This window comes from Oryx dammah, unplaced genomic scaffold (assembly GCF_014754425.2).
Source record: "Oryx dammah isolate SB20612 unplaced genomic scaffold, SCBI_Odam_1.1 HiC_scaffold_29, whole genome shotgun sequence".
Classification (NCBI taxonomy): domain Eukaryota; kingdom Metazoa; phylum Chordata; class Mammalia; order Artiodactyla; family Bovidae; genus Oryx; species Oryx dammah.
The window spans coordinates 35,262,571-35,288,297 of NW_024070213.1; the positions used below are offsets into that span (position 1 = coordinate 35,262,571).

Here is a 25,727-nt window from a genome sequence, read left to right on the forward strand (position 1 = left end):
AAATCACACATAAGGTATAGAGGAGGAATTAACATACCAAGAGAAGAACACAGATGCTTTCCTCACAAAATAATCTTTATTTCCTATTCAAGCATCTAGAAAGATCTTTAATTCCAGGAATCTGACTCTCCTTATGATAGGAATTCTGACCTTTCTCCGTTTTGTTATTCTGTTGCACTTCAGCCTCTAGTAATTCAAAATAGTTAATGTGGACAACAGAGCCAAACTGTTTCCATGCTTACTGCTTCAGCTCTGTCACATGTTCATCACCACCCTATCATGACTGCCTTCTGCATCCCTAGCAATTGTTTTCTGAATCATTACTGATACACTTGGTCATGTCTTTAAGGCTTAGAAGTCCCATCTGCTCTCATTGCCTGTCACAGTACCTACCTCTTCTGCAAACGCTACTATGAGTATCCTTGGAATATTCCTAGAGCCAATTCCTACTGTGGAGAATCCCTTTTATGTTATTTGATACCATATTCCCCTCTGGATCACAATTTAATACCAGACTGTTCCAAGAACCACTTCTAGATTAAACACAACTATTTTATAGCCTGCTAATACAACTCCCAAATATCCCATGTTTAAATCATTCTTGAAGATATATTATTATAATATATATGGTATATATTGGGGCTTCCCTGATAGCTCAGTTGGTAAAGAATCTGCCTGCAATGCAGGAGACCTCGGTTTGATTCCTGGGTTGGGAAGATCCCCTGGAGAAGGGAACGGCTGCCCACCCCAGTATTCTGGCCTGGAGAATCCCATGGACTCTATAGTTCATGGAGTCACAAAGAGTTGGACATGACTGAGCCACTTTCACTTTCAGTGGTATATATTAGATCTTATATGTAATAAGTGATTCCAGGAATGAATGCATATCTACATATATATGATCACAACACTTTATACATATTTCTGCCTTTTGAGGGCAGAGGATAAAGAACCCTTAAGTTACTGAGGTCATAGGGATTAGCAGCTATAGGAACTTGGAAACACTTTTCAATACTTAAGTTAAGTTTCTAATTTATTTTAAATGTTCATACTAAATTTGTTCTACTTTACAAAACAGTTGTTCCAGTATAAAAAAATACTATTTAAATTTGCTGTTTGGTTAACTTACCTAAATGGCCTCTCAAATATTTGAATAAATATGAAGTTTCTGAAAAATACACTACATTGATCTAATACTTCTTGATCTGTGTGTGTGTTAGTTGCTCAGTTGTGTTTGACTCTTTGCGACCCCATGGACAATAGCCGGCCAGGCTCCTCTGTCCATGGAATTCTCTAGGCAAGAATACTGGAGTGGGTTGCCAGTTCCTTTCTCCAGGGGATCTTCCCAACCCAAGGATTGAACCTGGGTCTCCCACACTGCAGGCAGATTCTTTACCATTTGAGCCAGGGAAGCCAATACTTTTTGATATCTCACACATATCCCTGTGGATATGTGTATGCCACAGAAACTATACCCTACATGTAACAAAATTTGGAATAACTTGGAATTAGTGAAATTAAGGTTTTTGTCTATAGTATACAGTAATTTAGGATTTACTTGCTTTATTTTCCTTTATAAACAGTAAGCCACATAAGTATAGAGACAATGTTAATTTGGAGGTGACTAATTGGATAGTCATTCATTAAGCAAATATTTATGAATAATCCCCAATACATACTGAATTGGCCAAAAAGTTCATTTGGAGTTTTCCATTACAGCTTACAGAAAAACTTAAATGAACTTTTTGGCCAACCCAATAACTGGAAGCATAAAAATGGATAAGATGTAGATGTTGATCTCCTAAAGAAGAGAAGTTATCATGTATTGAAAGCTTACTTTCAGCTAAGCACTGAGTTAGGGATTTTTATATATAAGATTTCATTTATAGCCACCACAACCCCAAAACATGGCAGCATTTCTTCACTTTCAAGGTGAAAGAAGGCTTGGCTAAGATCACAAAGCCAGGATGGAGAACCAGTGTAGACCCACATATATCTGACTGTAAAGTTCATTTACTTTCTATAATATGGCAATGCATAGTATCCAACAGAGGAGATAAGACTACGGAAAATGTGTATAGTACCCTAGAGCTAATCGTGATTGAAAAATTTAGGAGTGAATGTGTTTGCTTCAGATTAGTAAGACCAGAGTAAAATAAAAAATAAATTAAAAAAAAATAAAGTCTCGCACTAATTTCCAAAAAATAAATAAATAAATAAACCAACAGTATCTAGCAGCATTGCAAAAAAAAAAAAAAAGAGAGAGAGAGAGAATGCTGAACTCATGCAATAATGATTTTAGATCTGGGTCTCAGAGAGAGGGTGGTCGTTCAACAGCCTAGGAGTTTGGGCATTCTAAACAGAAACACCATAACTGAGAACACATGGAAAGAAAGAGTTAAAGATGAGTAACACAACTGAACCAGACCTTGAGCTATAAATGGGAGAACAGTGGAAGGAAAGACAGGCAAAAAAAAGAAGAGGCCCAATTGTAGGGCATCCTACATGCCAAGAAAATCAAGAGTTTTTGAGTTATAGTCTGTACAATGCTATTGATGGTCTTTTGAATAAGGAAATGATGAGCTCAATGTGGAAAATTTTGTCTGGCAGCACTGAATAGGTCATTTGGGGGTATGAGCCAGGGTAAGCCTGAAAAACCAAGGTGTGGCTGTGGGAATATGTGGAAGGAAGTGAGTGAGATTGTGAAAACAGATTCATTAGCACGTGGTAAGTAGTGCATCTGGAAGAGGAAAAAGGAGATGCTTAGAATGATGGAGAAGTTGCCAGCCCAGTAGGCTGTCATTAATTGCAATATGGAAGTCAGGATAAGCTGCTGGGTTAGAGGAGGGAGATGGAGAGGCATGATGTACTGGTTCGCAGACATGGTAAAATTGGCTGCCAGGAAGTCATACCTTTTAAAATGTCAATCAACTGTGGAAAACAAAGGATGAAAGTTTGGAGAGAGGCTGGCGCCTTGGCTACATATCTGGCAATAAACTGCATAGAGCTGTGTTAAAGAGGTCAGCAGAGGGAAGACACAAGGAGTCAATGATAAAATCATGGGCTCTGAGAAAGTCTGAGCCCTTGTGATGGACCCAGAGAATGTGCAACCTGAGCTAGAAGAAAAGGTCAAGAGGAAATTCATGTTGAGGTTTGAGACAAACACTTCAATTTGGGGAAGAAGCTTAATGTGATATTTTAAGGAATTTATAGGTTACAAGCTTTTTGATAACTTTGAAAAGCGAGAGAGGATTTTGATATTGAAGGGAAAGCTCAGAGGAGCAGGTATGGGGGTGAAGTGATGCACTTATTTGCTGTTCATGCTTTTTCTTGTTAGAATAGGGGAGACAGGATCATGCCTTAGGATGAGGTTCACATTGTACTGACAGGTTTTTCCAAAGAGCCCATGTTTCAGAGGCAGGGTTCTGACACAACAGTCATTGTGACTGTGAAGAAAAAGGCTTTGAGGAAGCAGGGTAAAGGCAAGACCACGAGACACGGGAAACTCTTCAAAGGCAGTTATCTTTCTTCCTCTGTGAGGCTCACCCTTCTGTTAATACATAATAACTCTCTTCTCAAATCCCCCAATTATTGTACGACATCTTCCTGATGCCATGTCAATCTTGCGTTCCTCCACCTAATCCAGACATATAAAGAGAAGACTCTTTTTTGTGTCATTTCCTTCCAGCAAGTCGCTCCCCAGCACTGTGCAATCTGGTCCCTGCCCTTATCCACATGGAAACTCCTAAGACTCCAAAGCCTCCTAAACAAGAAATTCAAAGGCTGTGTTTCAGTTCATGTTACTGGCCTTCTCTGCTTGGGCACAGTTGATAATCTATTATATTCTTCCCAAGGCTATTTTCTCCCCAAGGCTACTTTCTCCTTTCACTTTCACGTGCCACCTGTGCCTGGCTGTCCTCACACCATTCATACTGGATAGTTCTTGTGTGTGCGTGATCCCCTTTCTCTTTCAGCTTTTCAGTGCTGATGTTTTCCACTTGAATCCCATTGTCTCCTCTTCTTACTTGGAAGCCTTCCTCCACACTCTAGCTTTTTCTATCCCATTCAGGCTGAGGACTCCCCAGTACTGTCTCCTTCTCTGAGCCTCAGACATATATGTTCACCTCTGTGCTGGGTGTATCCCACTGGGGTGTTTAGTTGTTGTTCAGTCGCTCAGTCCTGTCCAGCTTTTTGTGACCCCATGGACTGCAGCATACCAGGCTTCCTTGTCCTTCACCATCTCCTGGGGCTTGCTCAAACTCATGTCCCTTGAGTTGGTGACGTCATCCAACCATCTCATCCTCTGTCATCCCCTTCTCTGCCTTCAATCTTTCCCAGCATCAGGGTCTTTTCCAATGAGTCGGCTCTTCCCATCAGGTGGCCAAAGTATTAGAGCTTCAACATCAGTCCTTCCAATGGATATTCAGGGTTGATTTCCTTTAGGACTGACTGGTTTAATCTCCTTTCAGTCCAAGGGACTCTCAAGAGTCTTCTCCAACACCACAGTTCAAAAGAATCAATCCTTCAGCGCTTAGCCTTCTTTATGGTCCAGCTTAATACACACCTCATTTTCAGTACTTTCAAAGCCAAATTCAGCCTATGCCTACCTAAAATTGTTTTTCTTCTTCCATTCTCAGACTCAACTTTTGTTACTATCATCCACCCAGGCACTCACATTCTTTCATATCCATTACAAACCACTGAGATTTAAGGATTCTGTGTGTGCTTATGCATGATCAATCATGTTCTACTCTTTGCGACCCCATGGACTGTAGCCCACCAGGCTCCTCTGTCCATGGGATTTTCCAGGCAAGAATACTGGAGTGGGTTGTCATTTCCTCCTCTGGGGCATATTCCTGACCCAAGGACTGAACTTGCATCTCCTGCACTGGCAGGCAGATTCTACCTCTCCAATATTTAACTCTGTCCATTACCCTGAATACTGCCATCACTACCTGTCCTGGATCAAGGTTTCTTTACCTCTTATGGACAATGGCAATAAACTTCTACCTGGTTCCTCTGCCTCCAGTATTGTTACCCGATGAACAACTTCCCATAGCTGCCACAGTGATTGAAAATAATAATTACACCCTGTATCTTCTATTCAAATTTCTATAATGATTCACCATCTTCACCATCTATAATAAAACCATAAGGATAAAGTCCAAACTTTTTAATATAAGAGGTCATGCATGGCCTGGCCAGTCTCTTTTGCTGGCATACCTTGCTCTGAAACTTTCACTTTAGCAACACCAAACTGAGAAATGAAGATTCTTTTTCTCCTCTCCATGCCTTTCCTTATGTTAGCTACTCTGCTTCTGCCCACTTTCATATGGCTCTCTCCTTTCCATCTTTTACCATCAGCTCCATTACCATCTATTCCAGGAAACTTTTCCTAACTTTCTCATCTGCCCTCTACTAAAGACCAATGAAATGTTAACAATCTTTAAACTTCTCTATCATTTCCCTAATGCATTAGACAGCAATGGTTCTTTTTTTTTTTTTTTCTATACTTCACAATAGACTGTGGATACCCTGGAGATGGGCATGTTGAATTTGTGCTTGTTTCCTCAGAAAACAGCTCATTATTACAGGTTAACATCTGGCACACTTCCACCTGTTGGAGTGATGTTGGGAAGGCTTAGATGAGCCATTCAGGGAAAAGAGACAGGTGACAAAAGGTGAACTGAAGAAGGAAGGGGATTATTGAGGGTGCAGTTTAAATTACATAGAATAAATGTTTCTACTATATAATGAACGTTGAAGCCCTTATGCTTATTTTGTGACTTTAGCTCAATAAGGAAAAATAGATGTTGAGTATCACCAGGAGGTGGTGATTATTCAAGGAGGGGAAAGGGGGACTTTATTCTGTCAGTCCAGTGGTGAAGACTGTGTTTCCACTGCAGGGGGCTTGGATTCAACCTTTGGTTGGGGAATAATATTCCGCATGTCATATGGGGCAGCAGGCAAAAAAAAAAAAAAAAGCAAAACTACATCCATGTTATAGCTTCTATAAAAGAAAAGGAGGGGAAAGGATCCTAGGGTGACTAAGCCCGCTAAACAGACAACTAAAGCCAGAAAGGGCTGAGGTCTATGAAGCAGAGGGTGGAGCCAAAGGACATAATGAGGACGAAAGGAAAGTTGGGTGGGTCTGAGAGAGGAAGAGGAAAAGGACAGGGTGTGAGAGACGGGGAGAGAGAGACAGAAACTGGGAGAAAGCAGAACTCAGAATGGAAGACAAAGTGCTGCCAGGGAGTAAGGAGGTCAAGCTGCTGGAACACTCATCTGTGGATTCATAGTCTAACCAAATAAAATAAAAATCACTCTATTGTTTAATCAATATGTTATTGTGATGAAAAATCTGTCTGCCAGTTGGTGGAACCTTCTGGCATTTTGCAACACATGCTATAGTTAGAGAATCATACAAATGGCAGAAATAATGACAAGAGAGCTTTGGGATGCGATTCTTCTATTTCTGGAAGCAGAGTATCCCGGTCCAATGCTCAGTTACATAATCTGAATTTTGTCCAGCTTTCATTTTGAAATAATTTTTCCCAAGGCATGACAAACAAAAAATCCTTCCATTCCCTCCTTTCTAGTGGGCAGTTTCTTTCTCTCTTATTTTAGTATCTTGAGAACACTCACCACAGATGAAGCACGTGGTCTTTAGAATTTCTTCTTTTTTCTGTTTTTCACTTCTGAGATCAGCAAAAGTATCAATGATAACCCCAAAAATCAAGTTCAGAACGATAATGATGACAATGAAATAAAAAAGAAGGTCATATACCACACGGGCGGCAAACAAGGGCTCCTGAAATAAAACATTTTAAAAACATTTTAAAAAAACCCCTCTATCGTGTCTGTATACAACTCACATTTTCAAGGCATGCTGATTTAGCATATTGTCTAGCAGAAAGTATATATTCAATAACTGTTTGCTCAATGACTATAAGTAGTATTCCAAGTTGGAAAAAATAAGACCCACTTTCTATCTTCGTTTACTTTATAAGTTTTGTAAGGAAAACTTTCCAGTCTGTCCCCAGACTCCTTCCATGCACTTGTACTTTTCTTCTCCGAAGGAGGTGTTTATCATGTATTAAAAATCACTTTACATGTAATTATGCTGAACACATTTTGGTGCAGTGGGCTCCTATCCCAGGAGCTACACAGAAGGTAAACAAATGCCATTTTCAAAGGTCAGAGAGACTGGAAATTTGAGTATCATCTAACGGTCTGTCCATTTCTGAAGGAGATTTTGCTCTTGGCCTTATAGGGTCAAGCACATTCAACTCGAGCATATTTTTACTTGATAAATGTTATTAAAATACACATTAGAGATCAGATAATCTAGGTGTTTCATAGATGAAGAAACGTGAGATGGATGGACAGCGTGATATGGCTGGCCAGTTAGAGGACTGAACTTGTTCAAGCTCCCAGCGGGGACTTGAGATGCTGCCACCAATAAGTTTTTCACCCTTGCCACTTTGATATATGAAATCCTGTTAGAATCCGTTCAGATCGGATATTCCTTGTGGACAAATAATGGAGGTTGTCCCTATTCAGAGGCAAAGAGTAAATCTCCACGCCTGCAAAAACCGAGAGACAAGAGACAGCCTGGTTTCTGTTCTTTATGTAACAATCAAATTCCTCCATAAGGTCAGAAGTCAGGATTTTGTTGCTGTCATACAATATACAGTTCAAAGTTGCTAAGATGTCATGACCTACTAACATATATAGATTTTTAGGACATTTGCTATTTCTATGGAATTCTATTATACAATGGGTTGCTTTCAATAGCTACCATTATATTTTTATAGCAAACAACATAAAATGGAGTACCCTATAAACAAAAACTGGGTTGTAAATGCTGTTAAGAAAGGTTAAAAAAAAGACTGCGTGCTCCGCGAAACACTATTTTTCTGCAGCTTACATCTTTCGATGGTCTTCTCAGCACGTCGCCCACGCCTCCACCATTCCTGAGGCCCTGGTTCAGGACAGTCACAATGCACATGAGAAGAGTGTCACACGTCCTTTCAATCCCGTCTTCATATTCCTCATCAGCTATAAAAACACAAAGTCAAACTGTACAGCAAACTCACGTTTTTAAAACACTCTTTTCTACATCTAAAGATCTGTTTCTTCATAACTGTGCCAGGACACACTTTTTTGAAGTCATATACTGATAACACATTTTCGAGGTGGCATCCCAAGACTGACATAGACTGATAAAGCCACATGTATAATATCCCCAAATCACTTTTTCTTCCATCAGTGGAGAATGACAGAATGAAAAGGATGAAATATAAGAAAGTTGCTATTCATTGTGCATTGTCGTGGTATGGGGGGAGTTCCATAAAACCTTCTGAAAACAATCAACTCTCCCAGGGGAAAGAATGTGTACAAGAAAGCTAGGCGAGCCCAGCTTCAAACTCTACTCTGTTCCAGAACTGGGACTTGGGCAACTTATTAACCTCAATGTACTCATCTGTAAAATGGGGAAATCTGTTTAAGGATTAAACCTTTTGGAGGGTTGTTTCAGGATTTTATTTAAGGTATGTAAAAGACTTTGCACAGAGATTGGCATACCCATAGTAAATGCTTACAAGTTGAGGGCAGATATTATTTCATTTCTTTGGTAAGTGACTACACTTTCTGAATGACTAGCACAGTGCTACAATGCATTTATGTGAACAATTTGTTTCATGTGAATAATTTATTTTATGTGAATGTGTTTATGTGAACATGTGCATGCTAAGTCACTTCAGACGTGTCTGACTCTTTGTGACTCTATGGAGACCATAGCCCGCCAGACTCCTCTGTCCATGGTATTCTTCAGGCATGAATATGGGAGTGGATTGCCAAGTCCACCTCCATATGTGAAAATATTTAGGGACAAATAGAGAAAGGAAAATAATTACTATGTGACAGAAAAATTTCTAGTTTTTTTTTTTTTTAAGATAAAATTACTAAAATTGGTAGTAATCTCTCAGTCACTTAAAATAATAAAAAGTTCACACCAAGCTGGAAATTAGAATCAAGATATCCTAAATTGAGAAGTGAGAAGAAATGTATTTTTCTCGTTAGATTAAAAAACCATAGTGGTGCTGAACTTTGGAATTGTGTAGCCAGTCTGCATGTTATGGTATGAGTGTAAAAATCACCACTACCAAAGGGAAAAGAAGTACTTTCTTATGAAAAGGCTAGTTTTCTTCTTGTAAGCTGACTTTAATATCACATGGATGGGGGGTCTGGTATTTTCCCTTTACTCAGAGTTGTTTCTTTCTAAAACATACATCTCAGGGTATATGCCCAGTAGCAGGATTGCTGGGTCATATGATAGTTTTATTCCTAGTTTTTTAAGGAACCTCCATACTGTTCTCCATAGTGGAATACCAGTTCATTTGTTTTTTTTTAAATCAGTTATACAGTGAAATTCAAAATCAGAAAGATGAGGGGAAAAATACACAGTAAAATATTGTGAAGTGGAACTGATGGAAAAATATGACTCCCTTGAAAATCAAATGTTTTCATACCCCACTGCTCACCATTTATTCTAATTCTGACCTATCTAGTGGTTAAGAAAAATCTATAACATACAGAATCCCAGATTTATTAATAGTGTTGATTAGGAACAATAAATAAATTTGCTTTGAACAGCAAAAAAAATAAATAAAAATTAAAAAAGCAGAACATACAACCTTGAGAGAAGGGCGGAAGTCAGATATGGGCAAGCACCAAATACGGCATTGCAGATACTGGCAGAGCCTGCACTGGACCATGAACCTCAGAGGTGAGCATCAAGGCACATTCTGACTTAGAAAGTAGAAGAAATGAAACTGTTTTTGGAGATGTGGAGGAGGGGAAGCTTGTGGTGACAGCCATCAGGGCAGCAGAAGAGACAAGCAAGGCAGAGAAGACAGAGAGAAAGCTCAGTGTGCAAAGTGCTTGGTTAGGCCCCAGTACCTGGTGGTGGTGATGGCAAGAAGCATGTGAAGAAAACAGAAACATGTAAAAGAGGTAAAGGAAATTTTGAAGAGTAATATGGTTTTCGAGCAATGCCATCATGGGCAGGATGTCTTATGCTACTTTGCCAAGGTGAGACTTTCAAATAATCTTCTATCTAGTGGCACTTGTTTATCTAACCAGCGACTGCCTGATCATATAACACCAGTGTTTACTAAAGACTTATTACATGTGGGCTAATCAGTTCACAGAAGCTACAGGGAAGTGTGCCCATTTCTCCCCAATAATTGAGAAGTGAGGTTGTTTGTTCTTTAGGAGGCGAGCCAGTACAAGCCACACGCAACTCACGTGATTAGCCATTGTGAAGTAACATAGATTGGCCGCCAACACATGAGGAGAACTGGCTTCCTGTGTGACATGCAAACAAAGGCAGAGTGCCCAGGTCAGGGTCAATGCCAGCAAAAGCCCAGTCCACTCACTCCATAACTAGTGCTGGTTTCACACAGCAGCCTCTGTGAGTGTGGATAGGAAGTTTCTACCTTTATGAGATGGATCTAGTCACGATTTGTTAAGCCAAGTTCCCAGGCATTCAGACTGAGAGCCAGGCCCTGAGTCATGGTGAATTCACCTAAGTACATGCCACCTGGTGGAGACTTACCTACATAACCAGCTGGCTTTCCCCATGCCAAGCCTGTCTCATTTCACTTCATCAAGAGACCCTGGGCTAGGTACTGGAAAGATGAGAAGATGAAAGTGCTGCAACCCCCAGGAAACTCATGGTCCTCTAGGAAACACAGGTCAGCATATGAACAAAGGCAAGGCATGGGTACCAAGGAAGCAGGATAGATATGCATCTCATGGGCTGGGGCGTCAGGGACAGCATCCTAAAGAAGGTGGCATCTGGGTTGACTACTGAAAGAGGGGCATCCTTCGCCAATAAGATGAGTAAAGACATACCAGGCACATAAAATGGGATGAGCAAAGGCAAACAGGCATAAAAGTATCTGAAGTGTTTGTAGAATGACACACGGATTGGGATGGCTAGGCTTTGGGACTTCCCTAGTGGTTCAGTGGTTAAGACTCCGTACGGTCAATGCAAGGGTGGTGGTTTCGATTCCTGATTGCAGAATTAAGATTAACATGCTGCTAGTGCAGTCCACCCCCCAAAAAACATAGTAGACCAGGAATGGCTGGGCCTTTGGGATATACAGATGAATATGGGAGCTGTAAGAAGAGAAGGAGATAGGGGCCAGATTATTGCAAGAATCATACATCCAGGTGAAGAGTTTAAACTTTATCCAGGAAGCTATGAGGAGGCACTGGAGAATTTCATACAGAAGAAAGGTGATTTACCATCTAGTTGGCAAAATAGTATGAGATAAAACATGAACTTAAATAACCACACAAATTAACACATGATAAAAGCCATAAGAGTGGCACAAAGAGATCAAAACAGAGAGAGAACTTTTAATAATAAGGATAATGAGAGGGGAGCCCTTCTAATTAATGCAGATACTGAGTTTGCCTTGACTATTCAACAGAGTCAGACAGCAAGAGATTGGCATTTCACAAGGCATGGACAGAGAGCCCCAGAGTTAAAAAAAAAATTGCTGAAAGATGAATAGCAGTTATGTAGAGGAGTGTAAGATATGGCTGGAGATAAACTGGGAGCTCTCCGAAAAGCTCTAAGGAGTTTGGATTTTAGCTGGCAGGCAATGGAGGATTGTGGAGATCTTAAGCTGGGGTAGGGGAGAAAATATTCAACGCAGTGATTTCTGACAAGTGGTCTCAGCAGTGATATAGTGGGTGAACTGAAGAGGAGAGAATGACTAGATGTAGGAAGACCACTTAGGAGGCAGTTGCAATGATTCAGGCATGAAGTGCTATGAGTCTGAATTAGAGTAATGGTTGTGAGAATAAAAAGGATGAAAGAACAGGAACTAGAGGGATTTGATAGGAAGGAGATGGCAACGTTAAGTATCAGACTGAAGCTTCCAGCCAGTGGTCACTTGGGAAAGGTTGGTCTCATTAAACACAGAAACAGAAGCTTTGGAAGGAGGAATTGGATGCTTGTGTTTTAATGAAGACAAGGGAAGAATCTAAGATGATCTTTGTTTATGGGATATGAAAATGAGAAAACATTTTAAAAGGCTAGAGAGGACAAGAGAGCTAGGAGTGTACTGTGATTCAAAATTAAGGAAGACAATAATTTAAAGATGAAGAGAGTAACAAAAACATCAAAATTACACAAGGATCAAAGGCAATGAGAAAGAAGAAAAGGTCACTGGATTTAAAATTAGGTCATCAGGAAATGATAGGAAGATGGCAAATAGTGGAAGAGAAGACCGTTGATTCAGAAATAGAAGGAGAGAGTATACATCAATTGTTTTTAGAGAAAAAGTTGGTACTGAAAGGAAAGAGTTAATAGGATATTAGTTCTGGGGGGGGGGGATAAGCGGATGCTAAAGAAGGTTCAATTAAGACCCAAAAGTGTTTATAAGAAAAAAGAGAATAGATGGTAATAAGGAAAAGATTTCAGTTATAAGAACAATGATTGAACTTGTGCTGGCAAAGGGGGACTGAAGAAAAACAGAGATGGTTCTAAAAGAAGTGAGAGGACATAGTTGTTTCCATGCAAAAAGGAAAACTTAATGGAAATAGACTTTCATGTGGATACGTTTTAAGAACTAAGTATATCCATGTAAGTAACTTAGAATACTGCTTGGCATGTATTTAGGGTGTAATAAATTCTAGGTATCATAATTAGCATTCTTATTGATAGATGGCTGTCAAATCTCATACAAAGCTATAGTTTTAATACAATCAACAAATTCTGTACTTGAACAATATGAGGTTAAATTATACTCATTTTCAGTTTAGTAGTATCAGGAAGGATTTTTTAAAATTCCTAATAGGAATGTTTCATATGAGAAAAGAAAAAAAAAATATATCCTATTGACTCTGAAATAATTCCCCTAATCTGAGGTGTTAGTCTGTAAATTTTTTAAATATTGGACATGCATGAATAAGAGTGTTTACTAATGCCATTTTTCTGCTGTAACAATTAAGTTATTTCTATTTTATGGTTTCTTAGAAAGTAACAGATTGTCATTGAGATACATTTGAAACTATGAGTACAGTTGAGAGCTTCTTGTGTGTTGGCCTTGAACTTTAATCACAATCAACTCAATATGGAATTGCTGATTTAAAAAAACTATTAGGGGAAAAAAAATTGAAAACATTGGACACCCAGTGAAGTGGCTCAGTCGTGTCTGACTCTTTGCGACCCCATGGATTGTAGCCTACCAGGCTTCTCCGTCGATGGGATTCTCCAGGCAAGAGTACTGGAGTGGGTTACCATTTCCTTCTCCAGGGGATCTTCCCGACCCAAGGATCGAACCCCGGTCTCCCGCATTGGAGGCAGACGCTTTAACCTCTGAGCCACCAGGGAAGCCCAGTAGGAACCAGGGACATCCAGTAGGAAGACAAAATGTAGAGCAATATAAAGACTGACTGGTTTCTGCTATTCATCAATCTTTTTTATTACAGTAAAATACCAGAATACATTCAATGTGAATAACTCATAGATGTTGGACATCTGTTAACTTCCTCTTCTTCCTGTCTATTCAAATGATTTGAACTTAGAAAATAACTGCAATATATATCACATACAGGGCTTCCTTGGTGGCTCAGGAGTAAGGAATCTGCCTGCAGTGCGGGAGCTGCAGGAGATGTGAGTTCGTTTCCTAGGTCAGGAAGACTCCCTGGAGGAGAGCATGGCAGCCCACTCCTGTATTCTTGCCTGGAAAATTTCATGGACAGAGGGGACTGACAGGCTACAGTCCATAGGTTGCACAGAGTTGGACATTACTGAAGAGGCTTTAACACCCACACACGCATATTATGTATATAATATGCATACGTACATGTCCAGTCATATCCAGCTCTTGCCTCAAAAAGTCTTACTTTTTTTGAAAATCAGTTTTTTTTAAAGAGAATATTTTTTGTCCAGGAAGTCAGAGAGGTCTGCAGCAAATAAAAGTTTTTTTGTTTCTTTATTCAACCACAGTTGGTTGCCAGCTGCCATGAGAATTTGCTGCCTCTGGGACAATGACCCTACCCACATTCATGGAGCTTCCTCAGGAGTTGGCAGCTCAGCCTCCCACTCCCCGCGAGGCTTGTTATCATGCTACTGTGTGTGTCTGGGTCTTTTGTAATGTGGACCTGCTGTCCACTAGGTGACAAACCAAAACCTTCACAAATGCACACTAGGGCTTGCAAATTAAAATTTATCCTGGTCTTACCCATAGCAAAGCTATTTTTAAATCTAAGCGACACATGCTGCACAACAAACCCCAGGTTCTAGCTTTCATTCTACTTTGGCAGTTAAACACATGTGGCCAAAATTTCAAGGTGGCCAGGGCTCCAAGATCAAATCCATTTTCAATAAAATGTAAAAAGGCCACAGAAGGAAAAGGAAATTAATACAGGCTTTCCTGTAGCTTTTAATACTCATTTAGGAATGATCCCTAATGATGAACAGCTATGGCCACCAACTCTATCTCCCACCAAACTCTCTATCACACCTCCAGCGCTGAAATCCCTGCAGGATTCTTTCCTCCCTACTCTGGCAGCTTCCCTTGCAAAATCATACCCAGCTTTCCCCACAACTTCTAGCTCAGGTCCAGCCTAAAAAAATGGAGACTCTGCCCCTGGGGTGCTATGCCTGGAAGAACTGTCCCCATTTGTCCATAGGGAAAAAGGAAGTTCTGTTCTCTGTATAATGTAGTAGGTAAAAGTGATGGGTTATAGAGGTATTGTGGGAAATCTTTTATTCATGTGCATTCAGGGCTATAATATAAACCATCCAAACAGGCTTTAGGACAGAACAGGGTTTCTCAGTCTTAATACTATTGACATTTGTGCTGTGTTCAGGTTGTGCCCAACTCTTTGCGACCCCATGGATTGGAGCCATCAGGCTCCTCTGTCCATGGAATTTTCCAGGCAAGAAAGAATACTGGATTGGGTTGCCATTTCCTCTTCTAGAGGATCTTCCTGACCCAGGGATCGAACCCGCTTCTCCTGCATCTTCCGTACTGGCGGATGGCTTGTTTACCACTGTGCGTGGGCGTGTGGGGCTGGACAAGTCTTTGCTGTGGGGACTGTCTTGTGTATTGCAGGATATTTAGTAGCATCCCTAGCCCCTACCCTCTAAATGCCAGTAGGACTCTTCCCAGAGTCATGGCCACCGGAAATGTCTCCAGACCTTGCCAAGCATCCTCAGGCCAGGGGGACAGGCGAGAGCATTAACTCCAGTTGATAAACACATAAGAGAGAAGATTTATTTCTTAAGAGATTGCCTCAGAAGACTATATGCATAAAGAAAATCTATCTAAGCACTCTTGGGGGAAAGGCAATATGGTAGGCAGAATTATAACAATGGTAGGCAGAATTATAACAATCTCTAAATTTTGGCTAGGAAATAAATCATTTGTAGAAATTAGTCCGTTAATTAGGAGGTGATAAAATTTAGAAGGTTGGAACATAGGCCTTGAATCAGAGATCTAAATTGATTTACTAGCTGTGATCTTATTGAACGGCTCTGTCCTTCAATGTTTCTGCCTATAATATGAGGATAGTTAGGAGCATTTTTCTATCCTTGAACATGCCTCAAGGCCTTCATTTATGCAGTTCCCTGTGTCTAGATGGCTTTTTCTTCCTCTTGGCCTGACTGGCCCCCTTTTATTCTCCAAATCTCAGTGTAAATAATCCCTCCTCAGAAGGGCTTCTCTAATTGTCGGCAGCCAGGCTATCTTGTGATTACCTATCATAGCACCATATCATAGTTTCATATTTTGCAACTTTGCTGCCCTCACTATTGTATAACTTCCATAATGTTATTCAACACTGTCCTGAATACCCAACATGATGGCTGGCCCATAACAAAGGCTCAACAAATATTGTTGTATGAAGAAATGAACGAATATACAAGGTTTTCATAATTATGAATATATCACTGTCATCACTGAGGATCTGTACTGATTTGGCTTAATTTCTAATTTACAAAACCACTTCATTGTGTTAAATGTTAGGGTCAAAGTATCACAATCAGTGAGAATATGTGGAACAATGACGCCGGAATACCTGGCTGAGCACCTACAACAAGACCGGGGGGCTGTACAAAGCCTAAAACCCGCAGGCTCGCATAGAGCTGGACAGCCACATCCTGGGATGTGTGCACACCTGTGTGACCTGGAGGACCTCGTTCTTGGAGAGTGGGCTTCCACGGCTCTAACACTGCACCTTAGAGCTTCTGGACGCGGAGTGGTGGATAAGCACCACTGACGCTCAGCTGCTGTGCTGGGTCAGCCCCCTTTACAAACTCTGGCAGGAGGAACACCAGTTTCTTTGTTGGTTTACTGACAAACCAATATTTTCCTCTTAAAATCAAACCACTGTTGCAGTATATTTGTTTTTTAAAAAAGGAAATAATTGTTTTTTTCCTTTTCATAAAGGGAATTAACCTTGAATACTCACTGGAAGGACTGATACTGAAGCTGAAGCTCTAGTAATTAGGCTATCTGATGCAAACAGCCCAATCGTTGGAAAAGACCCTGATGCTGGGAAAGATTGAAGGCAGAAGGAGAAGAGGGCAACAGAGGATGAAATGGTTGGATGGCATCACTGAGTCTATGGACATGAACTTGGGCAAACTCTGAGAAACGGTGAGGGATGGAGAGATGTGGCGTGCTGCAGTCCATGAGGTCACAAAGAGCTGGACACGACTTGGCAACTGAACAACAGTAATGAGGCAGGAATAGGGTTACTCTACTTGAGATCATGTTGTTAAAATATTTTTGCTAACAAGAAAGTAAATTTTTTAACATACTTGTTTTCATATTTGGTTAAGGAGAAAGAATGATAAATTGAAGACGTAACAAGTACTTAAGACAATAAATTGATGTTCAAGGTGGCTAAAAGATCCTAAGAGCGATTTAAATTTAGCCAGCTACTTAAACTAGGTCTACATCTTTGAAATAGCTGTCTGTGATTTTTTGAATCATGGATAATGGCAAGAGAAGAGAAACATCTATAGACCTGAACTTGATATTATGATAAACTCTGCAAACTATGACAAATAAGATTAATGCTGATTCCCCCAGATAAGAGATGTCATTTAAAGGATAGTGTGGGAAGGAGTCAGGATCAAGAGAAGACAGTATGGGTTCTGACTAACCTCAAATTGAGAATACTGGCAGATTTAACGTATCCAGGCTTTGGCAAGGAGGCATTAAGAAATAGCCTCATGTCATACTTTTTTTAAAAACATAGAGGAACATGGGCTAAATGGTAGTTTATTTAAGACAGATTTCTTTGTGGGTAAATAATGCACAAAACATGCCTACAGCAATCTGAAAGTATGTTTTCAGTGGCTGCATGCCGAGGACTCTGTTCTTAGCATTGTCTCCATGTAACATTTCTAGCACCTTTTGTGAAAATCTTCTAGAGGTTGACAAAATTTATTCTGTTAAGAGTCACAAGACAAATATTTTAGGCCTTGTGGGTTACATATAGTCTCCAATGCATCTTTTTCTTTAAAGGAAAAAAAAAAAACCTTTAATGTAAATAAGTTTAACAAAAGCTACACATTAAATATGAAACTTTAAGACTGCCCTTAAAAAAGCTCATTCTCTTTTTGCTGAGTTGACTTTCCCTCTTATTTTATTTATATGCCATTCTAAAGACACATAACAATATTTGGGACTATAAATAAAGTCAATGAATTCAGTTGCAAACATTCTTAGCCCAAGAGCTGTACAGAAACAAGTGACATTTGACATGTTTTTTTCTCAGATTTTCCCATGGGCCAAGTTTGCTAACCTCTGTTCTAGAGCTTATCAGACTTGATGATGACACGAGAGAGAAAGAATATACTGCTTAACAGAATCAGGATTCATTAGGACACCATGAGCTCATGGCACGTGAGCACTGGAAGGGACCTGAAACCTAGAGACCATCTGGTCAAGACGCCCCTCCTCTATTCACAGGAAAAACTGGGACAGCCTGGGGCTATGGGTTGGCAGAAATATATAAATGCATGGTTTTATACTTGAAATCCCAAACTCCCAATTACATGACTACAGAATAGGCATTTATGGCTTGATAGCTGAACCACTGAAGAATGGCATTTTAACTGAGAGTCAGTCAAATATGGGTCAAGAGTGTGGTGTGACTGCAAATTGCACCATTCTGAAAATGATCACCCCATTCAACCTTGTGCCTTGGAGTGTTACACGAAGAGTCATGGCCATAATACATAGGCAAGAATGAAGAAACTGGAGGTGTACAGGCCTGAGGAGGCATGTAATGGGATTTCAGGAACTGCAGAGCACAGTAAAGCTACACAAGGAGGGAACAAACTGGTTTGTGGTTTATAGGCCTGAACTGGGTACCCAGGAGGTCAGGGAGAAAAGAAGTCTGAGTGGTCTCTGCTCACAGTGCCTAGAGCTGCTGGCACATGGGAATGGAACACACGCGTGCGTGCTTGCTCAGCCGTGTCTGACTTTACGACACCATGGACTGTAGCCCACCAGGCTTCTGTGTTCATGGGATTTTCCAGGCATGAATACTAGAGAGAGTTGCCATGCTTTCCTCCAGGGGATCTTCCCAACCCAGGGACCTGCCCTCCTTCAGGGGATCTTCACATCCCAGGGATCAAACCTGCATTTCCTGTATCTCCTGCACTGGCAGGTGGATTCTTTACGACTGAGCCACCTTCGAAGCACAGTGGAACATATGAATATATTTAACTCACTCTTTAGGTCATAGAGAATGAAACATTTAGTAGAAGGGATTGTTCGTTTTTGTTGGGCTTCAAGCAATAGTCTGACATCATATGGTAAGAAGCAACTTGGGGAAAAATCCTCTATTGTTATGACTAAACAATGTCCTTCTGGATGGAAGTGAGGAAATCCATCCTTATGCTGTGCTTAACTCTTGCTTCCCTCACTTTCTCTGAGTCCAATTTTGCCTTTTGTAGATATCACAGAGATTAAATCCATTCCTTTTTTATATATAGAACTCTTGAAATAGCTAAACACTTCCTAAATCTCTGCTGCTTCTGGAAATAGATCACTAATTCCTTCTACAATTCATTAAATTTCACATATGCCCTAGTTTCCAAATTCCTGCCACATCCTAAGAGGACAATGTAGAGTTTAAAAAAAAGTTTGTATGTATGGTTACATTTGTTCCTTTGCAGGCAAGAAAATATCGTAAGCCCTATCTATCTATCCATCTATCTATTACCTCCTGATCTCCCTGCCTGCCTCCCTTTCTTCCTTCCTCTCTTTAGGGACAAGCCATCTGAACAAAGTCTAGGAAATTTACATAACATATCCAAGACCTAAATCTAGAAAGCAACAGGTCAGGAATTATAACCAAGCCTTTTGAGTTCTAAACCCATGCTTTTCCATTCTTTGTTAATGGATGGATTCTTTTGTTAAAGGTAAGACACTCTTAGTGAAAGGCTATACAGTGGAAAGGGACTTGCTTAGTGCAGTATGGTTTTGCAATCTAGTAACAGCATTTTTAGCAGTATGTACCATAGAGTAAATCTGAAAAATTCTCATGATTAGAAATGATATAAAGAACACGGTGAGAATACAAAATGTTGGATATGAGAATCCTTTCTCTAGTTTGAAACTTTTAGGTTCTTTTACCCTCCATTCTATTTCAACTCACCATGAGATTTTCAGAGCAACTTTCTAACTCCAGGAGATCTTCCCAACCCTGGGACTGAACCCTGGTCTCCTGCATTGCAGGTGGATTCTTTATCAACTGAGCCATCAGGGAAGCCTTAAGGTGTAATAATTTTAATCAACTAAACATAACTTCAGAATCATTGAGTTCGTGCTGTGCTGGAGCCCCTTTTACAAACCTGTATTTGAAGCTGGTATTGTAGGTGAGCAGTTGTCCTTTTCACATGTACTCAGGATTGAAGTTAAAGTCATCGTAGGAACTGCATTGCTACCTGAGAACACACAACAGAGACATGGTAAAGAGATGAATATACAAGTGACAAGAAGTGAGCAGACAATTACAAAGGCACACACATAAAAGGCACTATTACTCCAAATTAGCTGCCTTCCTAAAGTTTTTGGTTAAGTTAGTGTGGAACTCTGAATACAGCTTTGCCTACTGAAGCAATTTTATACATAGAGAATAGGTTCATGGGCCACCCCACTAAAAGCCTTTTCTATCTTTTTAAAGTGGCTGAGATAAAGTATTAATAATTCTGCAGGTGCTAACCACCCTGTATGACAAGTTTCCCATGGCCAAATGCATTCAGGGCTGTGGCTTGGAAATGCCGGCAACACGGTTCCCCAGGGTTGTTAGCACCCCATGAGCTCTCAGCCACTGATGCCCATGGCTGGAGGTGGCAGCTCTAACAGTAACATGTGGGCTCCTGGGCACAGGGCCTAAAGCATCTCAAGGAAGCGAGAATCATCCGCCAGATCCCCTTTAGGATCTTCCTTTTCTTCCTTAGTCCCCAAGGTTCCATCTGCTTGCCGGCTTACCACCTACCTCCCTGGCCCAGATGTACCAGAAAATAGCAACCTTCTTCTCCACATAAAAAAGTTTCACATAGTTTGTTGTTAGTAACAAAGTGAATAGGCTCATTCCTCTCAAACCCATTTATTACATGAAGCCATCAAGGAAAGCCCAGAAGATACAGGGAGAGGATTTGGTTTGCTTCTTTCCCCACCGCCCCCTTTAAGCACATTTCATTTATTGTCTTCTTGGTTGTTTAACCACTGAGTTGTGTCTAACTCTTTGTGACCCCATGGACTGTAGCCTGCCAGGCTCCTCTATCCAGGGGATTTTCCAGGTGAGAATACTGGAGTGGGCTGCCATTTCCTCTTCCATCTGTTCGTTTTTATACACTGAAAAAATATTCAAGTGCATGTCAGGGCAGCACCCCCCCCAAGGTTAGCCTGGTTGTTTAATGAGGAGAGGGTGCAAATGGAGAATGGTGGCTGGAGTTCGGACATGTGATGAGGAGAGGGCCTAGGCCTGGGGGTGCCGCCGACACAAGCCCTGGAGATGAGAGAGCTGGGGTCCACGAGGAAGGAGGGGACCGATTTCACCTCCGTCTCTCCCCGCACCCTGACTGGGGCAGCTTGGTGGGTATATCACGGGTGTAGTGTGAGTCAGGTGGTCAGAGAAAGAGCGGTGAGGTTCCCGAGTGTCCCTTATAGCCATTCCCTTAAATTAGTAAATATTTACTCACTTTGTGCTAGGCTCTGAGGGCTCAGAGTTAGGGCCTTGAAGAACCCACAATCCATTAGGGACACAGAGACGTACAGACATAGTTATAGCTGAATAAAGGAAGTGCAGTACAGGTGAAGTGAAGGAGTACCTCAGGAGAGGGAGAAGGGAATTCTAGAAAGGAAAATACAGAGCTTTTCAGAAAAAGATCCATCTCGAGGAGACAGGATTTACACAGGTAGAGAGAAAAGGTTGCAATTCCGGGAACAAGCAGTATGAAAAAGGGCACAGCAAAGGCACAGACGAGGCAGAGCTTCCAGGCTAAGGATTTTAAACAAAGCATTCCACAGCCAGCCCAGGATCCAGCAAGGTTCTGAACCCATGAGACACAGAACCAGAGCCATGGTTGGGATGAACGACATGGACTGGCAGAAGAGAGGATGCCATCTGAAGCCATCTGGGAAGTTTCTACAGTTTTCTGGGAAGAGGAAAGGAGGGTGAGAAATAGGAGGCCAGCGCTGAGAAGGGGCAAGAAGGATAGCAGGGGAGACTCTGGACCCTCCACTGGGCAACACCACCTTCTCTCCAAGTCCTTGGGCTCATCTAACACATGGATTCCCCTGACCACTGTCAGATGGAGCTTCCTGCATCTACAGAGTCAGATTCTCCTGGTGCCAAAGGTGGGATCTGCACTGAGCTGAATTCCCAAGGCCACTGGCAAATTATCAGCCCCCTGTTCTCCCACATGCCTGGGATGCTCCTGTCATTCACGCTAGAAGCTCAACCTCCTCTTTGCTCCCTGACTCTTCACATTCGTTGAAGGGCTATTTATATCCTCCCAATTTCACTTGCTCTCCAGATGTGTATCTTTGATAATTTCACTCAGCGCTGGGAGAAAATAGTGTTCAATAACTGAAAGGATAAACTTTATGCTATGTATCAACAGCCATAATATATAAAATTAGAAATTAAGCCAAAGCTCCAATACTTTGGCCACCTAATGTGAAGAACTGACTCATTGGAAAAGACCCTGGTGCTGGGAAAGATTGCGGGCAGGAGGAGAAGTGGGGGACAGAGGATAAGATGGTTGGATGTCATCACCAACTCAATGGACATGATTTTGAGCAAACTTTGGGAGTTGGTGAAGGACAGGGAAGCCTGGCGTGCTGCAGTCTATGGGGTCACAAAGAGTTGAACATGACAGAGTGACTGAATAATGAACAGCAACAACGTAAATATGAGTGATTTTCCAAGGAAATGGTATCACATACGTACACTCTCTATGAAATAAAAAGCTCTCAGTCTTTGAAGAATCAAAAGTTTAACTTTGTTAGCTGGTTGTGAGTGCTAGATTTACACAGCATTTATAAATGCTTTATTGAACAATTTTCATATAAACGCATAAATATTTTTAGTGACGATCTTGACATTTTAGTTTCAGTGCTACTTATTTTGTAAAAAAAATGAAAAGACTTTTAAAATAAAATATTTCTAAGGAAAATATATCCATAACATAATGACACTAACCTACTTTTAAAACAACACAAGTAAAATTATTTACTACAAGATTCATAAAACAATAATGACTATATACATTTGCATTCAGAAATTATGATGCCCAAGAGTTAGGCTTCCTGGACTTCCCTGGTAGCTCAGAGGTTAAAGCATCTGCCTGCAATGCGGGAGACCTGGGTTCGATCCCTGGGTTGGGAAGATCCCCTGGAGAAGGAAATGGCAACCCACTCCAGTATTCTTGCCTGGAAAATCCCATGGACAGAGGAGCCTGGTGGGCTACAGTCCACGGGGTCACAAAGAGTCGGACACAACTGAATGACTTCACTCAAGGGTCAGACTTACTCTGTATTGAATAAATCAATATGATTAAGTCTAGTAAATACTTAGACAAAGATTTTTGAGAATAGGAATTCACAGTTTAGTACAAGTGGAGTTTTGGGTGTATTTGTACAAATGAGCTTTTCTTATAAATATTTATACCTGTAAATCTCTGGATAAAGAAACATTTAAGGAAGAACAATAAAGGTCATAACAGAAAATGTACGATGTGGCTGTGAACAAAGACTACTACCTAGGTCTGAAATTCAGTCTCAAGTTTAATAACTTTCAACTTATGTATATGATGTTTCTATTCTACGCTTTGATCACTTAGACTCTAATAGATTTAAATGCCATTTAATTATGCTATATTTTAAAAGCACCACTAGTTAAATCCTGTTTTTAAATTTGATGGTTTGAAGAAAGAAAGTGTCATTTTGTGGCTTCCTTTCCCTGCAATCCACAGGCAGTGGAATCACCCAGAGAAACTGTTAGCAAAGTGCAGTAACTATGACATCCATCTAGCAAAACAGGAGAGTGAAATGAGAGTAAGAATAAAATTTAACCAAAACAACAAATGTAGGCAAAAGGGAAAAAAGAAATCTTTAGGGAACATGATAAATAAAAAATCCAAAGTAAGACAGAAAGAATCACCCCTCACATCTCAAGAATCACAGTGAGTATAAATGGGGCATGGCTAACCAGTCAGACAACAAAAATAAATATCACACAGAAATTCTGACAGCCACAGACTCATGGACAGTCTTAATTCTGACAGAATTAATGACAATACTTTGAGCATTTATACTTTCCAATTATTCAAGTGTAATATAATGTACTGTGAGAAAAATGTCTGAAGTAATGGTTGTAAAAGATGCTGGATATTCTTGGGAGAGATAGCCCACAATGGGAAAAAGAGGAGGAAAGAAGGAAAAGAATCTCAAAGCAGTTACCCTGAATTGAAATTGTCAACTGTCTCTTGGAGTATGGTCAACAACTGTTGAAACTTCTGTACCGAGACTGAGCTTATGTGATGCTTCTTGTACAAAGATTTTCCTAAATAGTACACACTGTCAGCTAACATATAGCCAATGGGTATTTCACACGCATGAGCTCTTAGTGAATAAGAAAATGTTTTCAAAGCAATGAAAGAAAGCATTGCCTCCATTCGTGTTTATCTGTGATCCTCTTAACAAGCTATGTACAAGCTGTGCTTGATCAGTCACTATGTCCACCTCTTTGCCATCCCATGGACTGCAGCCCACCAGGATCCTCTGTCCATGGGGTTTCCTAGGCAAGAAGGGTGGAGTTGGTTGCCATTTCTTTCTCCAGGGATCATCACAACCCAGGGATCAAACCTGCAAGTTTTGTAAGGATATTAACTGCATTACCTGTGATGGGAGTTCTGTTTTTCAGCCTATCCACCTCCATAGTGAAGTCATCCTTCAGAAAAAGGAACCCAATAATGGAAAACAGGTAGACAAGGATGAGGGCAAGAACCGCAGTTAGGATAATGGATCGGCCGTTCCGTGTGACACTTTTTATGACATTGAGCAGAGTCTCTTCTCTATAAACCAAATCAAAAAGCTGCAGGAAAAAAGAAAAGAAAAGAAAACAAAGGCAGGGGAAAAAATGCAATGAAGCAACAAGTGAATAAATACAAGGGTAATCACAAATACAAATGCAGCCATTTTAGTTTATCCATGAGAGAATAACAACATAAATAAGGCCCTAAAAATGAACCGAGATAGGTATTTCTTCTCTAGTTGGAATGTATTAATAAACTGCTTTTCAATAAGGATAACTCTAACACAATATATAATGTGCATCTATTGATTTCCTACCCAACAAAATATCAACTTTTTTAAGACATGGAAATAGCACAGAAAATTCAAATTTGAATTTAGAATTATAATATTATATGTAATCAACTTAGCTGCTTATTCCCTATTTTTAATCTTTCTGATATGCTGCAGTTGCCTCTGGAATAAGTAAAATAGCTAATGTGAAAATGCTGAATTATGTTCACCTAAGTGATGAATAATTGACAGATTCATTCAATGTATTGTTTAATTAAGAGATTAGAGGTGAGATGACAAGAATTCAATTTTATGATCCCACTATAATATTAATAGAAAAAGTATGCAATTTAAAAATATTTGAGAAATGTAAACATCTTTCTTAGTTAAACAGGTAGAATGAGAGCAAAATCTATTACTTTAGTATGTACTTGTGGAAACAAGTATAATACACAGTGCTAATTCATTTCTTCTAATAGGTTACTATCAATTTTGCATTTAGTAGTAGAAAATCTATGCTCTAATTAAGAACTTAGGTATGTGTTTGCTATCTGTTGTCAACATTAAGGAAAATTTTATTTATTGTTACATTATAATGTTGAAATTAAACATCAGAAATTATCTGTTTTATTATCAAAAGCTGGTTAAAAGCAATAAATGCCTTTAAAGAAGGCATTACTAGCAGTATAGAAATGAATAGCATTTTTAAAACTGGAATAATTGGGTTTGTCTTCTACTATCTGTGGGCAATGATTAGAATTTCTGAACTGGTTTAAATTATCAGTGTCACTCATCCTTTCAGAAACACCCGGGCTTTGTACACTGTTTTTCTAAGTACTGAGGCTTATATGGTTATTTACC

General features: G+C 40.2%; 1 protein-coding gene across 1 annotated transcript in view; it reads right to left on the bottom strand.

Annotated features, from left to right (window-relative positions):
• ITPR2 (inositol 1,4,5-trisphosphate receptor type 2) overlaps positions 1 to 25,727 on the bottom strand; it is a 594,002-nt gene that overhangs the window by 78,835 nt on the left and 489,440 nt on the right. The window contains exons 51-54 of the mRNA XM_040234592.1: positions 24,459 to 24,654; positions 19,904 to 19,996; positions 7,931 to 8,061; positions 6,646 to 6,811 (exon numbers count right to left, since the gene is read on the bottom strand). Of these exons, the coding sequence (XP_040090526.1) occupies positions 6,646 to 6,811; positions 7,931 to 8,061; positions 19,904 to 19,996; positions 24,459 to 24,654 (586 nt within the window). The remainder of the gene's footprint in view (positions 1 to 6,645; positions 6,812 to 7,930; positions 8,062 to 19,903; positions 19,997 to 24,458; positions 24,655 to 25,727) is intronic.